The sequence below is a fragment of the Saimiri boliviensis genome, chromosome 2 (assembly GCF_048565385.1).
Source record: "Saimiri boliviensis isolate mSaiBol1 chromosome 2, mSaiBol1.pri, whole genome shotgun sequence".
In the NCBI taxonomy this organism is placed as follows: domain Eukaryota; kingdom Metazoa; phylum Chordata; class Mammalia; order Primates; family Cebidae; genus Saimiri; species Saimiri boliviensis.
Genome location: NC_133450.1, coordinates 132,882,476 through 132,900,360, shown reverse-complemented (window position 1 = coordinate 132,900,360; position 17,885 = coordinate 132,882,476). Strand labels below are relative to the sequence as shown.

General features: G+C 40.1%; 1 protein-coding gene and 2 pseudogenes across 1 annotated transcript; 2 read left to right on the top strand and 1 right to left on the bottom strand.

The window, feature by feature from the left end:
* Window positions 1-260: 260 nt before the first annotated feature.
* LOC141582271 (immunoglobulin heavy variable 3-21-like) lies at window positions 261-2,989 on the top strand (annotated as a pseudogene).
* Window positions 2,990-5,323: 2,334 nt separating this feature from the next.
* LOC141582270 (proteasome subunit beta type-7 pseudogene) lies at window positions 5,324-6,759 on the bottom strand (annotated as a pseudogene).
* Window positions 6,760-7,013: 254 nt separating this feature from the next.
* LOC141582269 (uncharacterized) lies at window positions 7,014-16,194 on the top strand. Its single transcript, XM_074390076.1, has 4 exons — window positions 7,014-7,209; window positions 7,313-7,730; window positions 8,807-8,905; window positions 16,107-16,194. Exons 1-4 carry the CDS (start codon window positions 7,029-7,031, stop codon window positions 16,192-16,194), a joined length of 786 nt encoding a protein of 261 aa, XP_074246177.1. The 5' UTR covers window positions 7,014-7,028.
* The last annotated feature ends 1,691 nt before the right edge of the window (window positions 16,195-17,885 follow it).

Sequence of the window (17,885 nt, the reverse complement as noted above, 5' to 3'; positions counted from 1 at the left end):
TACATGAATATGCAAAACTAAAATAGGGCACTCAGTTCAAAGTGTTTGTCACAGAATAATTTTTTAATAAGACAGTATAATTTCCAAGTACCATCATTGTCACCAAACACCTGCAAGGCACAGTGACCTTATCTGGGCTCCGTCCTCTCCTCAGGCATCTCACCCCAGAGCTTGCTATATAGCAGGAGACATGCAAATATGGCCCTACCTCTGCTGATAAAAACCAGCCCAGCCCTGACAATGCAGCTCTGGGAGAGGAGCCCCGGCCCTGGGATTCCCAGGAGTTTCCACTTGGTGATCAGCACTGAACACAGACCACCAATCATGAAGATTTTGCTGAGCTGGGTTTTCCTTGTTACTGTTTTGAAAGGTAATTCACGGAGAACTAGAGACACTGAGTGTGAGGGGACATGATCGAGGGGAACAGTGGGTCTGTGTGGCCGTTTCTGATCAGGGCGCTGTCTCTTTCTTTACAGGTGTCCAGTGTGAGGTGCAGCTGCTGGAGTCTGGGGGAGGCTTGGTTCAGCCTGGGGGGGTCCCTGAGACTCTCCTGTGCGGCCTCTGGATTCACCTTCAGCAACTATGACATGAGCTGGGTCCGCCAGGCTCCAGGGAAGGGGCTGGAGTGGGTCTCATCCATTAGTAGCAGTAGTAGTTACATATACTACGCAGACTCCGTGCAGGGCCGATTCACCATCTGCAGAGACAACGCCAAGAACTCGCTGTATCGGCAGATGAGCAGCCTGAGAGCCGATGACACGGCCGTTTATTACTTTGCGAGACACAGTGAGGGGAGGTCTGTGTGAGCCCGGACACAAACCTCCTGCAGGGGTCCCCGAGACCACCAGGGGGCGCTCGTACACTTCGCACGGGGCTGTCTCGGGGCAGGTGCAGGTGCTGCTGAGGGCTGGCTTCCCGCCGTGGTCTGGGGCTGCCTCGTTGTCACATCTCCCCAGGGAACCTCCCAGAGTCACAATTCTGTGCTAACAGTTGATGTCTCTTAATGCAAAACTTTTTTCTTTTTCTTTTTGTTTTGTTCTTGAAAAGGAGGACACATCCTCACCTTCACAGAAGCTACAGTGTCACTTTGGGGGCAGAAATAATCCTTTCGTGGTCAACAAGATGAGAGTCCTGAGGAATCCTAGAGAAACCTGGGAGTGTTTTCCAAATAGACTTAGGCCAGAGACCTCCATGGGAATCTCTATTATAACAGGCTTTGAGTTTCATCAGGAGCCAAGAGGCAGGCTCACCCAGGGTCAGGGTCCTTTAAACCTGATGGTATCACAGCTGTCTCCCCTCATCTTGTAAAACTGTGCACATCTGACTTACACTGATTCAGTTGACCCTCTTTCTGCTAATCCATTTCCTTCTCTGCAGACCTGATTCTCACAGTTTCCTTTCTTCTTCTCTTCCCTAAAAACAGAGAATTAGTTGTCTTTAGTCAAAACCCCAGGGCTTAGGTCTGCAGGACCTGGGTAGGCTGAGGGACTTTCTCACTCCCCATTGCATGGACATCCCTGCTGTCTTCTGAGCATGAGACATTTGGAAAATGAAGTGGACATCAGTCACGAAGGGAATAGTACTAGTTTTCTCCAGTGGGATGTTGATGCAGAAATGACCTTGTGCTTCTCACACTGTCACAGAGTTTGGACTCTCACGTCCGACTTTGAGGAAAGCTAAGATTGGACACTTCATTGTGCTGTGAGCTCTGGGTAACAGTAATTGTAGGGTCTGGCAAGGCATGCCTAAGGTCAATACCACTGGCCATTGGGAAAGACAGGCTGGGATTCCCTGGAAGACCTGCATCTGCCATCCACCATGGTGTCCCTTTGTCCTCTGTTAGGTTCTGATTGCTTCAGCCCCACCTGGATTATCTAAAACACTCTTTGTGACTCAGGAAAAAATAATGGCAGGCTTCCCTAACACCTGTATGATGCCATTAAAGCCACACCCTGGTTAGTGTGTGATTGAGAGACTGTGGTCTAGTCAAGGTGACACGTAAAATTATTTGTTTCCATTAGTATATTTTATTTTATATTTGGCAATATAATCATGCTCATAAATATGTGTCCTACATTTTCTTTGCCAAAAACTTTGAAATCAGAACAACTTTATTTTGCAAAGGGGCTAGACAAGATAAGACTGAGACCTGCTGGGCTACACTCCTAGTAAGTTAAGGTGTTCTTCATCACAGGATGGGATAGGAGGTCTGCACTAGACACAAGTGATAAAGACCTTGCTGATAAAGGTTACAGGAGAAGCTGGCCAAAGCCCACCAAAACCAGGACAGCAACAAGTCACGTCTGTTTCCCCTCACTGCTAATTTTACGCTAATTATAATGCATTAGCATGCTGAAAGACACTCTTCTCCCACTGCATGACAGTTTACAAATACCATGGTAACATCAGGAAATTTCCCTGTATGGTCTAAAAAGGAGGGGAGGAAGTATCAGCTTCAGGAGTTGCCTGGGGAATTCATGAATAATCCATTCCCTCTTTAACATGCAATCAGGAAATAACCATAAAAATGGATAAAGGGCAGATCGTGCCTCAGCTCTGCCTATGGAGGAGCTACTTTTTATACTTTTGCTTTTGTAATCAACTTGCTTTCATTTCACTCTGTGGATTTGCTGCAAACTGGGACCCCTTTCAGGTAACATTTCCGTTATTATTGGTTTTCGAAGCAGAAAACTCCAAGATGGGATGACGTTTCCCTGAATTACTGTAAGAAGTACACTCTCCCTTTGAGAGAAAATGCACAGGGGGTGGAATGAGGCTGTGAAGCTGATGGCAGATGGGGGATGCCTGTCCCTGAGTGAAGGAGAGAGGGAGGGAGGATTGGATGGAAGGTTTCTATACTTCTGTGCTGTGCAAGGAAGGTGCAAAACATATTGAAGTCTTGTGCAGTCAGTGCTACCTTGCAGGGATCCCCGTGACTCTCCGAAATGGCTCTGCTTACGAGTCCCTGCGGAGTCAGTCCCTTCATTAGAGTGGACCACAGGACATGGGCCTCAGCACACGCCATGCCGCAGGTGTCAGAAAGCAGCTGCTGGAAACCAGATCCACGTGCATTTTGCTGCCTGTAGGAGGAGGCAGGGAGGTGCATTCTCAGGGTCAGCACACTCTTTTTGGATTTTTATAGAGAAGACCTGCTTTTACCTGATTGTATTGGAAAATATATAAACAAATGTGCACCCTTAAACAATTGTAGTTTTCATTCTTACTTTAATTGCATTCGTTTATAATTCTGCATTAGTTCGTGGCACATTGTTGCATTTTTCATAGGTATTGTTCAATGAATTGAGAACATGAATTTTCCACTTTCACTGTTTTTTTCTCCATGTGCAGAGACCTTGAGTAGAGCATGTCTGGTGCTTATCCACACTATCCCTTTTGTCCCCTGGGAAGGCGCAGAGACTTGTCTGACTGCAGAATCTGGGGTAGGAGCCTGCACACGTCAGAGCCTGCAGAGAAACCCAGTGAATGTCTATGAAGACAGAGCGCTGTCCCATGTTGGGAAACCTCTGGCTTTCCCTCTGCCAGAGATTTCTGCTCAGCTGTCATTGGGAGGTTATCAACTAGAGCACTCGGAAGCCTGTATCAGCACAGCTTCAGTATGTAACCTGCCACTGTTAGACTGCAGCTAATAACTCAGCCTTGATTTATCTGACCATACTCACCTTATTCATTTGTAAGTTTGGTTCTAGAAATGTTATCTTTTAGTTTATGATTCAAACCTTGGAATTTTATTAATGGATAAGGAATAATACAACATGTGTGCAGTTTGGGGACAATGTAAATGAATGTCCATACAGTTTCTTTGTGTGTGTGGATATTTCAGTCAATGAACATACTTCCTGATTTATATAGTTGAACTACAATTAGATTTGCTGGAAATCGTCTGCAGTAATGCCTGTGAGGCTGACTCTGTCAACTTGCTATGAGGATGCTCAGTGCACAGGTGAGGTCACACAAGAGAAGTCCAAGGGGCAGCTCACAGGCCTGGTGGAACTCCTGGCCAGGACCCAGATATACGATTGGGTGTCTCAGAAGCAGATCCTCACATCTCTTTTAGCTGGTCTTCATGGGCAGCAGAGGACCACAAGGCGATGCTCTGAACTCATCCAAGATATAGTCCCGATTAGGAGCAGGTACAGTGAGGAACCAGCCAGAGAACGTCTGACTACAATATTTGGTTGTCTTCCTTTCCTTAACAGCATCCAACCCTAAGGATACCACCCACCACATCATCTGTAACTCGCAACTTTCTTGTTCCAAAGCAAAACCAAGCTAAATATGACTCTGCAGTTAACTCCTTGAACCTGGGTTATTTTTCGGAGTATGACATCATCTACAACTTAATTGTTCTTATGTCAAAATCAACATGCATATTTAGTCAGCATGAAGACTGTGTTTTAGCTCATGGTAAAAATGTTTATTTAACTAACGATTACTTTTTTATGGGAAAGCACCTGTATTCGTTCATTTTCACATTGCTATAAATATATTGTCTGAGACTGGGTAATTTTTAAAGCAAAAAGGTTTAATTGACTCACAGTTCTGTGTGGCTGGGTAGCCTCAGGAAACTTACAATCATGGTGGAAGGTGAAAGGGAAGCAGGTACCTTCTGCACAAGGCGGCAGGACAGAGGGAGAGAGAGAGAGAGAGAGATACAGAGAGAGAGAGAGAGAGAGAGAGAGAATGAGAGGGAGGAGAAAAAGCCACAAACTTAACAGACAACCAGATCTCCTGAGAACTCTGCCAGGAGAACAGCATGGAGGAAACCACTCCCACAATCTAATCACCTCCCACTAGATCCCTCACCTGACACTTGGGGTTTACAATTCCAGATGAGCTTTGGGTGAACACACAGAGACAAACCATATCATAATTTCTAGGTGGGAATTGGTCAATTTATAAGTTATGAGTGAAGCATAAGAAAAATAAATGGTGCCCATGTGGTAGTTATCCAGTTAATCTATAAAACATCTCAATATTCATTTTATGAGAGGTCTAGGACAAGTTTGAGGCAGGCAGTTAGATAGATAGATAGATAGATAGATAGATAGATAGATAGATAGATAGATAGACAGTTCTACCAAATACTATAAATATATATAACTATATATAGTATAGAAATAGAAATAGTATTTTATATAGTATTTGACAATTAATATCATACCTAATTTTATATATATATATATATATTTTTGACCAATTTGGTTTTCATTTTTTATTGAGTTTCATTCAGCAAACCTGAACGTCTTTGGGGCCTCCAATGCCCACCATCTTCCAGAACCACAGCTGGCCACCCAGATGCCATTCAAGAAGTGTTCGTCATTTGGACTGTTTCTTCGAGCACTTCAATTTCCAGAGTAGTGACTTTTTCAGTGAGGATTGCAGTGGTCCCTTTCTCACACCTGTACCACCCAAACCTGGTCCCCTTCTTTTTGGGCACTGTGTATGGGCAGAGAAAATCCAGCTTGCTCTTGCTGATGACACAGAGCAAGGTCATTGCTTCCAGATCCCAGGTCATTGAAGATGCCGGCAACAATGGCTTCGCTCACCAGCTTCTTGGCTTCCTCCTCCTCCATGTCTGGCTTAAACTTATCTTCAAATGCAGCCATTGCTGCCAAGGAGCCAGAACCCATGGTGACATAAGGCAATTTATCAGTTGATCCGTGAGGATAGATACTGTAGAGGTGAGGTCCAGTAACGTCTACTCTGCCTAAAACTAGGGCTGCACCAATGTAACCTTGATACCAGAAAAGCATCTACTTCAGAATCCGATTGGCTGTCACAACTCTGGGAAGATGGTCCGTGGAAAGGGAGTGGAGCTCCAAGTTGGAAGAAATGAGCTGGGTTGTCATGTCTGTGTCTGCAGCTGTCCCAGCACCACAACACTAAATATTAGGAGATATGAAGTATATATATATATATAAATATATATATATATATTTATGTAGATTCACCTGTAGGGGAGAGGAGCATTTTCTGGGAGAGGCACAGTGAGACTCTAAGAGTCCACCATCATATACAGCTTCCTGTTCTTAAAACAAGAGTGTCCCTCTGAGATACTTGAACCCTTTCTTCCGCACCAAGGTAGAGCCTGGTATATTTTTATTATGATAGAGGCAGAGCATAAAAACAGTGATAAGAAGCTCTCTAAAGGGTGCGACTTGATTTGCAGTCAATTGAGAATAATATCAGTAGTAATGTTCATATGAAATGTTAGCTGTTTCGTGGTAAGTAATTAACAGAAAGCTGGCTGCTCCATGAGAGCAATACACAAAACAGTAGTCCACTCATTTTAACAGAGAGAATGAGAAAATCCATAATGTAAGGACCAGCAACTGGGCAGTGCAGCACTGCCTGTAGTTCCATTTACTTGGGAGTTTGAGGTAAGAGGATCACTTAAGCCCTGGATTTTGAGCCCAGCCTGGAAACATAGCGAGACTCCATTTCTTGAGAAAACAAAGAAAAAAACAATAACATTTTGGGATCAGGACAAACCTCAAAAACTGCCCCTGAAAAGAAATCCGGATATAATTGCATCAGATTGTTGATCAATTTATGTTACAAAACAGCGTAACTCTGCCGGAAATGAGCAGAGCATAACGTCTGGGTGGTATGCTAAGAGACACCATCGGTCAAGCAGGAAACTCAAGTAACTAGGCTCTCAAAGGCAACACCGCCAAATGACAGCATTTCCATGGAAACCGCGTGCACATCCAGGACTGCCCCTGTCAGCGACGACATCATACCGTCACAGTGTCTAGGAAGGCCGAGGGACTTCAGACAGGCCGAGGGACTTCAGAAATATCTAAGGGGAAATACAGTGTGCAAATATGCAAAAATGAGATAAGATGACGACTGCTAAATGATTATCAAGCCACAATTACATCATGAAATTGCGTTTTCCCGAATGATAGGATTACTTCCACTAGCCCCCAGGACATCCCCGTCTACTCTGCGCAGAGCCCTCTCCTCGGGCGTCCCACCCCACAGCGCGCTATGTAGCAGAAGACATGCAAATCAGGCCCGTCTTTCTGCTGATGAAAAGCGGCCCGGCCCTGACCCTGCAGCTCTGGGAGAGGAGCCCCGGCCCTGGGATTCCCAGCTGTCTCTACCTGGTGATCAGCACTGAACACAGAGGACTCACCATGGAGTCTGGGCTGAGCTGGGTTTTCCTTGTTGCTATTTTAGAAGGTGATTCACGGAGAACTAGAGATACTGAGTGTGTGTGGACATGAGTGAGGGCAACAGTGGATGTGTGTGCCAGTTAATGACCAGGATGTCTCTGTGTTCGCAGGTGTCCAGTGTGAGGTACAGCTGGTGGAGTCTGGGGGAGGCTTGGCAAAGCCTGGCGGGTCCCTGAGACTCTCCTGTGCGGCCTCTGGATTCACCTTCAGTGACTACTGGATGAGCTGGGTCCGCCAGGCTCCAGAGAAGGGGCTGGAGTGGGTTGGAGAAATTAATCCTAATGGAGGTAGCACATACTACGCGGACTCCGTGAAGGGCCGATTCACCATCTCCAGAGACAACGGCAAGAACTCGCTGTATCTGCAGATGAGCAGCCTGAGAGCCGAGGACACGGCCGTGTATTACTGTGCGAGAGACACAGTGAGGGAAGGCCCGTGTGGGCCCGGACACAAACCTCCTGGAGGGGCGCGCTGGGCCGCCAGGGGGCGCTCGGGACCCACCGAGGACGGGGCGGGCCTCAGGAGCAGGTGCAGGGGGAGGGTCCTTACTCCACAGCTGGAGAAGTCAGAACTCTGGAGTCTTTCAGGTTGTCATATTTTTATACTGTTATTTAGTATGTATTTATTATCACTGGTACTTAAGTTTTAATAATTTTAAACATTTTATGCAGTGTTATTTTTTAAAAATACATACTCAAGGTTTGGTGCAGTGGCTCACGCCTGTAATCCCAGCACTTTGGGAGGCCGAGGAGGGTGGATCTCCTGAGGTTGGGAGTTTGAGACCAGCCTGACCAACCCCGTCTCTACTAAAAACGCAAAACTAGCCGGGTGTGGTGGCAAGCCTGTACTCCCGCTACCTGGGAGACTGAGGCAGGAGAATCGATTGAACCTGGGTGGCAGACGTTGCAGTGAGCCGAGATCACGCCATTGCACTCCAGCCTGGGCAACAAGAGAGAAACTCAGTCTCAAAATAATATATATATGTGTGTGTGTGTGTGTGTGTGTGTGTGTGTGTGTGTGTGTATACATACATATATACTTAAAATATGCATATGTATACTGTACATATTCAAGGAATAATTATTTCTAATTATTTGCAGTTATTCTTCCAGAGTTTTATCATGTATTGCTATCAGCAACTATGGCTATGAGAACATAAATTTACAACTGTAGACATAAGTCTAAATACGACAAACCTGTTCATAAACATGTAGTCATTTATATTTAAAATTAAATACAACACATTTTTAAATATGCTCTAAATGATCAAACTTATTGACGAATGAAATATAAATTATTGAAGTTCTATGAAATCAAATCATAATTGATTTCAATAATTTTATATTGTTTATATTAATATCTATTCACTTAAACATTGTATATTGGTCAATTCAGAATAGCTAAGTTAAATTTCTAATGGCTTTGACACAAAATATGAAAATATTCTGAGGTGATGAATATGCTAATTAGCTTTATTTTATTATTCCATATTGTACTAATAAATCACAACATTTCTTTGTACCTCATAAATATATAACAATTTATCTATTTTCAAGACAATGATTTAATGCATCCCGCGTCATAATGTTTTTTCCCTTGTCCAGGTCTGATTGGATCGTCCTGAGAAACCCATCCCATCCACACTCCTGCCTCCTGAAGGCTTCTGAGTGTGGTTCCATGAAGGGCAGAAGCAGGAGCCCCGGGTGAGTCCACAGGACCTGGAGCCTCCCTCTTAAATTAGGGGCTCCCCTCGCAATCACAGGGCTCTTCATTATCCTCACCCTGCTGTTGTACCAAACAAGATATATCACACTTCAATTCATCAGGCTTTGCTTTAATTTTCCCTGAAAAATCAAGGTAATAATTTTTGCAATGAATATCACAACCCACTATGAATAACTCCTTTCTTATTACTAAGTTTTCTTTTGAGGAGTTTCTATGTATTACAGTTTCAGTTTCTTTATGAGATGAATATTAGTATCTCCATATTAGAGATTATTTTTCTAAGTCGTTTCTGAAAATTAATTTGCCCAAGGGCCCATATGGCTTCTGTTAGAGATCCAGGATACAGTTAGAAATGTTAGCAGTAACAGCTGGAAAAACATTGAGAATATATTTAACTTAGTACATGTGCTCTCAAATATTCTTATTTCCCTATAGGTTGTTACGGTTATGATTTTACACATGATATTTGTAATTAATACTAATAAGACAGTTAAAATATTGTATCAATTATTTAAAGACATTTGATAATAACAAAATGCATGCTCCACATACTTTTGAACATTCTGATTTCTCTATGAAATGTGTTTATTAACTTATTTATTATCAGACATCACCCTTCTCATTTCTGGAATTTAATTCTAGCAGCTATTGTTGAATATATTTTACTAATTTGTATTATATTGTTCACATTTTGAATATGATTTTATTGATAATTGCATTATTTACTAAATTTTAAAATACTTTCATACATTATTTTTTAATTTTTTATTTTCAAAAAAATAAACAACACAAGTCATCTTCTCTGTGCTTCCAGTCAGCCCGCCCCCACATTTACACAATGGTTTGATCTCTGCTGCTGAAGGTTCTTTTTTAAAGTTCTGAGCTTCATATAAATGCTTCATATAAATCAAGCATTATAGACCACTTTTCTGGTAAGGGGTTACTTTTGTTATTTTTGACGTTTATTTACGCTATTTCAAATGTAAAATTACATTACATATTGTCACTTATTCACTTAATGGAATGCCTTTGACATAAAATCTCAACGTTTTGACATATGGAGAGAGAGAGAGAGAGTGAGAGCAAGCCAGAGAGAGAGAAATGTTATACCTGAGTCAGTCCATTAAGCAATAAATGACAATAAGCTGATCCATTTTCCTGTCGATGGACTTTGAATTTGTTCTCAGTTTATTAATATCATAAGCAAAGCTGCTTAAATATTTTTTGTTTATATATAAATATTCATTTTTATTCAGAAAACACGTAGAAGTATGCATTTCTTCATCACGAAACTAAGCTTAATTTGTTCATCTTTATGGAACTATAATTGATCATAAATATTCTATATATTTAAGGTTCAATGCTTGGTGTTTAGTTATAAATTGTTAAATTTTCACTATGACTTAGGAATTAGAATATCTATTACCTCACAGTTACCATTTTATTCCTTTTCATTTATTATGTTTGTGTCCTGTGAGAACACCTGATTTCTATCCTTTACCAGAGATCAGGTTTGCAATACAGTCCATCGCTTTACATTAGACCTCCAGAGATCAGGATAACTACAGTCCATTGCTTTACATTAGACCTCCAGAGATCAGGATAACTACAGTCCATTGCTTTACACTAGACCTCCGGAACCCACTCAGCCTGCACAACTGAAACTTGGTGCCCTTGACAAGCATCACTCCATTTCCCCTCCTCCCAGCCCTGAGAACCACTTTACTACTCTCCATTTCTAAGAATTTGAATATTTTAGATTCCACATAACAATGAAATAATGCAGCATTTGTCTTTCTGTGTCTGGTTTATTCCATTTAGAATAATGTTCTCCAGGCCCATCGATGTTTTTGGAAATATTATAATCTCCTTTTTGTTAAAGGTCAAATCATATTCCACAGTATGTATATACATTTCCATTATACACTCATTTACCTATGGCAATTAACTTTAAAAAATTTTAGGCCATTATGAATAATCTTGTAATAGGCCTGTTTTTTTAACTTACTGATTTTATTTTCTTTGAATATATAGCCAGAAGTGGGATCACCAGATTACATAATAGTTTCACTTTCAATGTATAAAATAATCTTTACTACCACACCATTGAATAATTCCGTTTTCAGCAGCTTACTGTCAGCATTTCGTTGTCTTTTATGTGTGTACTAATAATCATGTTAAGCAACGTGAGGTGATATTTCACTGTGGTTTTGATTGGAATTCTTCTGAAGATAAGCAATGTTGATCACCTTTCTACGTCCTGCTGACAGTGTAGATCTTCCCAAGAATACAATGTCTATACACAAGTCTTACCCTCTTAAAAATCAATTTGTATTTTTTGCTATTGTATGGGTCCTTCGTACATTTAGTTAGAACCACTTGTCAGATATACAATTGCACTTAATTTATTTTTCTGTGATTTTGGTGTCAAATCCATATAAATCATTTTCCAGATTAATTCCAGGATGCTCTTTTTTTCTCTCTCAGTTTACAGTTTTACATATCATATTATTTTCCAGCCTTGAGTACATTTTAGGTGACTTTTGTACATGATGTGAGATGAGATCTCATTTTCTTTCTACATATGGATGCCCAGTTTTTACACCATTTGTTAAAAAGGCTATCCTTTCCTCATTGTGTGTTCTTGGAACACAAAATCTGGCAGAGACACACAAAAGAGGAAAAGTTTAGACCAATATTCCTGATGATAGACCTAAAAATCTTCAAGTATATTCATACTGGCATATTGAATATACTAGCACATTAGAAAGTTAATACCTTATGATCATGTAGGTTTTACACCTTTCATGCAAGGTTAGCTCAACATACACAGATCAATAAAGATGATTCGTCACATAAGCAGAATAAAAACCAAAAATTATATGATTATCTCAATAGATCCTGAGAAACTTTTCATAAGATTCAACATTTTTCATGATAAAAACCCTCAGCAGACTAGACATCAAATAAACGTAACTTAAAATAATAAGAGGCATGTATGACAAACCCACATCTAGCATCATATTGAATCAACAAAAGCTCAAATCATTCCCTTCGTAACTGCAATTAAACAGGGGTACCCACTCTCATCACTCCTATTTAACATAGTGCTAGCCAGAGAAATCAGGCCAGAGAAAGAAATAAAAGACATTCACATAATTAAATAAGTATTCAAACTATCTCAATTTACTGTTGATAGGATTCTATGCATAGAAAACTCTATAGATGCTTCCAAAAGAATCCTAGAATTGATAATCAACTTGAGTAATGTTTCAGGATGTAGAATAAATATACAAAAATCAGTAGCTTTTTTATACACCAACAACATTCAGGGAGAGAACAAAATAAAGGACACAATCCCTCTTATAATATCTACAAAAAAAAGACATACTTAGGAATACAGTTAACAAAGGAGGTGAAAGATCTCTGCAAGAAGAACTACAAAATACTGTGAAAATAAATCAGAGAGGAAACAAATAAATGGAAAAGCAATTCCATGCTCATGGATTGGAAGAAATAATACTGCAAAAATGGCAATATTTCCCTTCAAATTTTACATATTCAATGTTATTATTTTCAATATACCAGTTTCATTCTTCAGAGAAATATTTTTAAAACTATTCTAAAATTTGTATGGAACCAAAAAAGAGCCAAACTAGCCAAAGTAATCCTAAGCCAAAAGAACAATGACTATAAACTCTACTATAAAGCCACAGTAACAAAAGCTGTTTGGTAATGATACAAGAAAAAACACATAGATCAATGAAATAGAATAGAAAACTCAAAAATAAAGCTGCACACTTACAACCCTCTGTTTTTTGACAACTCTGAAAAACCTTAACAAGCAATGGGTAAAGGACAACCTAGTCAATAAATAGTGCTGGTATAACTTGCTAGCCATATGTGGAAGATGGAAACTTTACTCCCAGCTATCATCATGTGAAAAAGAAAATCAACTCAAAATGGATTATCGCTGTAAGCTAAGATTTCAAACTACAAAAAAATGTAGGAAAACAAACCAGGAATACTCTTCTCTGCTTTGGCCTTGAGAAAGAATTACTAGCTGTGAGAATTGTCTCTATATTACTACATCAGAGTGTTTTTCACATCATGTAAAAAATGTCGACCCTGTGAAATTCACTACTTTTCCTATCATTTTATTGTCTTATATCTAAAATTTCTGAAGTTGAAGGAAGGCAAGAATTTTTCTCATGCACCAAAGCCTATGTCATAATTAACAGATGGAGGTTAAACTCCAACTCTTTGAATGGAGAAATATCAACAAAATTTGGTGTAATTATACTGTTTTAGATAAACATCCTTCTTCTCTCATGAATTTTATTTATTAGTTTATTAATGAGTATGTTTTTATAAATATTTAATTCTTTGGTTGAAATTTTCCAACTCTTTGGAAATTGGGAGTTTTTTCCAGTTGTCTCCTTCATCTTTTTGAAATATCTCGTGTGTGTGTGTGTGTGTGTGTGTGTGTGTGTGTGTGTGTGTTTGCCTTTTTAAGTTTTTTAATAGTTATGTGGGGTACAAGTACATTTATGTTACATAAATATATTGCATAATGATGAAGTATTAGTTTTTAAAGTAAGCTCAACAGATGTAGTACCTTGGAACCACTAAGTGATTAGTGATCTCATTTTGCAAATTGTATGAGTCTCTCATGTCTATTATTCAACTCTCTGTATCTATGTGTACCCATTTTTTAGCTCCAACTTATACATGAGAAAAAGCCATATTTGACTTTCTGTTTATGAGTTATTAGACTTAAGAAAATGACCTCCAGTTCCATCCATATTGCTGTCAAAGACATAATTTCCTGCTTTTTATGAATAAATTATTTTTCATTGTGTGCTAATACCACATTATTTTTATTTGATTATCCATTGCTAGACACTTAGATTAACTCTGTATCTTTGTGACTGTAAATATTGCTGCAATAAACATATGAGTACATACATTTTTTGATACAATGATTTATTTGGGGGGTACATATCATGTAGTGGTATTGCTGATAGAATGATAGATCTCTTTGTAGTGGTTTCATAAGCCTTTACAATTTTTTCCACGTAAGTTACACTAATTTACATTATCAACAACAGTGTATAAATGTTTTTTCTCTGAAATCTCACCAATATGTCTAATTTTTAACTTTATAATAAGTCATTCTGACTGGTGTAAAGTTGTGTCTCACTGTTGTTTTGATATTCATGTATCTGATGATTAGTGTTGTTCAGCATTTTGTTGTCATATGCTTGGTCATTTGAATGTCTTCTTCACAAATGTGTGTTGGTGCCTTTTCCCACTATTTAACTGTGTAATTTATTCATTTGTTGTTGTTTCTGAGTTGTTTGTGTTCTTGGTAGATTCTAGATGTCAGTTCTTTATTGCACAGTAATGGAATAAATCTAAAAATCAATTGCAAAAAAGTTGTTGAAACTGTAAAAGAATGAGGCAATTAAGCAGCACAAGTCTGACCAATCATTGGCTCAACAATAAAATTAAGATATTATTTTATAAAAATAGAGAAATGAAGACACAGCATAAGAAACCCTCTGGGATACAGCAAAAGCAGTGCTAAAAAAAAAAAAAGCTTATAGTTCTAAATGTCTACTAAAATATAAAGATTACAAACTGGGTCTTTACTGATTTACTTCAAGGAACTAAACAATTAGAACAAACCAACCCCAGAGCTAGAAGAAGAAAATAAAGATCACAGCAGAATTAAATTAGATTGAAGCAAAAAAAAAAAAAAATGTAAGGAATCAACCAGAAAACAGGTGGTTATTTTCAAAGGTGAACACAATCCGTAGATCCCTAACTATGTCAACCAGAAAAAAATAAATATTTAAATAAGCACAAGCAGAAATCATAAAGGTGGTATTACAACTGATGCCACAGAAATACAAAAGATTATCAAAGCGTACTGAGCATCTCTATGTTCACGAACTAGAAAATCTAGAGGAAATCAATACATTTCTGGAAATATTCAACATTCCCAACTTGAACCACGAAGGAATAAAATCGTAAATAGGCCAATAAGAGTAATAAGATTGAATCAGAAATTGAAAATCTTCCAACCGTCAAAGCCCAGAACCAGATAAACTGACAGTCTAATTATACCAGACGTACCATTGTTACTGGAACTATTTCAATAGATTAAGGAGAAGAGATTCTTCCCCAGCTGGTCTACAAAAATTGGTATCACCTGACAACAATAGAGACAAGGACACAACAACAACAACAACAACAACAACAACAAAAAGCTACAGGGAGATGTCCCCAATGAACCTAGATGTAAAATCATAAACAAGGACTAGCTAACTGAAACCAACAGCACAACAAAAAGATCATACATCATGATCAACTGGGTTCTGCTCCAGAGATACAGAGATTGGATAAAAGAAACACATCAATAAATATGATTCACTATATAAACATAATTTTAAAAAATAAGACCATCTCAATGGATGCAAAAAAATTATTCAGTAAAATTCAATATCCCTCGTGAAAAAGCCCTTGATAAACTTAACAGCAAAGAAACAGACCTCAAAATATTAAAAGCCACATACAACAACCAACAAAAACCCTTAAGGATCTTAAATAATAAATAAAACAATTAAACAGGGATCTTCTTAAATTTTGTAAAAACATATGCAACTGATTTATTACATAGCCTGCTAGTGACTTATTAGTGAAGACATGAATGACTGGAAAAAAGCCACGTACAACAAAATCTCACATCATACGAAATGAGAAAAAGTTGCAAAAATATTCCTGAAGAACATGTACAGGAATGCACACTTTCACCAATCCTATTCGACGTATTACTGAAACTCCAGGAAAGAAAAAAAAGAAATATGTGTTTCCAGTTCCAAGCTAAGGAATCCAGGAGGGCCATACCCAGGAACTCACTTCTTATCTACGAATAACATCCAAACCCCTGCCTATCCCTTGGAACACAGGATTTACGGGTGATTGAAGCTCTTTGTTTCGGGATAAATGGAAGTTGTTAGGTGCAGGGTGTTATGTGAAAATTACTGCATAAGCTGAATACTTTTTGTCAAATGGTCATAGTTTTCTTGTCCAGCCTGCTGTACCTGAACCACACTGTGTGAGAGCCCTCAATAAACTCTATGTCCTGTTCACTGGTCTGGGTTTATTTCTTAGGCCTGTTGTACATGATGCCAGTCCTATTGGAGTCAATATTGGTCTGGCACGACATCCAGTGAACCTGGCAAAAGGTAAAAAAATGTGATGAACACCCACACAGTGGACTCTAAAGAGAGGAGACCCCAGCAGAAATCCTGGGCAGGCTGTGAATTTCTATGTGTGGCCCAACGGCTGCTGTCCCTGATGCATGGGGCCCACGGCATGAGGATGGGGATGCTGCCAAAATGCCAAGCGTTCTGGAAGAACCACTTCAGAGGGTACATCTTTCAAAGTGCAAGTCAGACGCCCAAGCTGTTGCATTTGCAGGTGGCTGGTCCCTCCCGACTGCACTCTGAGCAGCCACTGAGGCAGAGCTCACTGTGTGGGCTACCGTGTGTCAACACAAGAAGAGCGACTCCTAGAGAAGCATGCCAGACTAGCTCAGACGAATCAGACTTTTCTGTCCTTGGTGTGTAAGCAGAATGGTACATTGGGGGTGGTGGCTTGTCGAGAGCACATTTGAAGGATTTCTGACCATCACACGAATTAGGTAGGGCTATGATGACTAAATTTTCCTGGGACACTAAGACCTAGGATCCGATGAAGAGTTCTAGGTTGGGTGTGTGGGCTCACGCCTGTAATCTCGGCACTTTGGGAGGTGAATGTAGATGGATTGCCTGAGCTCAGGAGTTTGTGACCATCCTGAGCAAAATGGTGAAACCCCGTCTCTACTAAAATACAAAAAAAAAAAAAATTCGCTGTGCGTGGTGCCATAGTGCCTGTAGTCCAACTATTTGTGAGACAGAGGCAGAAGAATTGCTTGAACTCAGGAGTCAGAGGTTTCAGTGAGCCGAGATCACACCACTGCACTCCAGCCTGGTTGAAAGAGTGAGACTTCATCTCAAAAATAAAATAAAGCACTCGAATGGGGAGGAGGATGAAGACTGAGGTAAGCCCATGGGGGTTCTGGTCCTCTGCACACATCTGGTGGCCACCACCAGGATAAAAATTGGCCAACTGTTCCAGCAGAGGCTAGCCTCTCTACACATTTTCCACTGGAAATAAGGAGGTAAACCACAATGTCAGATTTCCCCACTGTGGAATTGCTGAAACTTAGAAATGGGTTCAGACAGAATTAGAGAGAGCTGATCATAAGGTGGTTTCTCCATCTGTGAGGCATAGGGAGGAGGGCATTATACTCCCTGAACTCAAGACTAGTAAAATGGCACCCATCACGAACCATCCCCGCCTGGGCAGCACCTGGATGGTGTCAGTAATCCCCCTCCTTAACTGTGAGTTTGCAGGCTGCAAGGGGCGCTGTTGAAATGGGGGTAGTCCACTTTATTAGTTTGTCCTCTCATTGCCAGGAAGAAAGAACTGAAACTGAGTGATTTATAGAGAAAAGAGGTTGGATTTACTCATGATTCTGCCGGCTGTAGAGGAAGCATGATGATGGAATCTGTTCAGCTTCTGGGGAGACCTCAGGGAAGTTACAATGACAGCAAAAGGCAAAGGGGGAGCAGATACTTTATATGGCGGGAGCAGGAGCAAAGAAAGAGTGAGGGCAGAGGTGCTACACACTGTTAAACAGCCAAATCTCATGAGACCCCATTTACTATTACGGCAAGGGGATGATGCTAAACCATTTATTATAAATCTGCTCCCATGATACAACCACAGGGCCCCACCTCCAATGTTAGGGAAGCAAAATCTCAAAAGGTTGTGACAGGTGGGACATCCGGAAAACTCACTAGGCACGTCCCACATCGTCCGGGAGCTGTCTATGGGAGCAGTCTC

What these genes read in the sequence shown, in the direction of transcription:
- LOC141582269 (XM_074390076.1), top strand. Translation starts at nt 7,029, where the DNA reads ATGCAAATCAGGCCCGTCTTTCTGCTGATGAAAAGCGGCCCGGCCCTG. An exon ending in CCTTGTTGCTATTTTAGAAG is followed by an intron (nt 7,210 to 7,312) that starts GTGATTCACGGA and finishes CTGTGTTCGCAG; the next exon opens with GTGTCCAGTGTGAGGTACAG. An exon ending in GGCAGAAGCAGGAGCCCCGG is followed by an intron (nt 8,906 to 16,106) that starts GTGAGTCCACAG and finishes TTTATTTCTTAG; the next exon opens with GCCTGTTGTACATGATGCCA.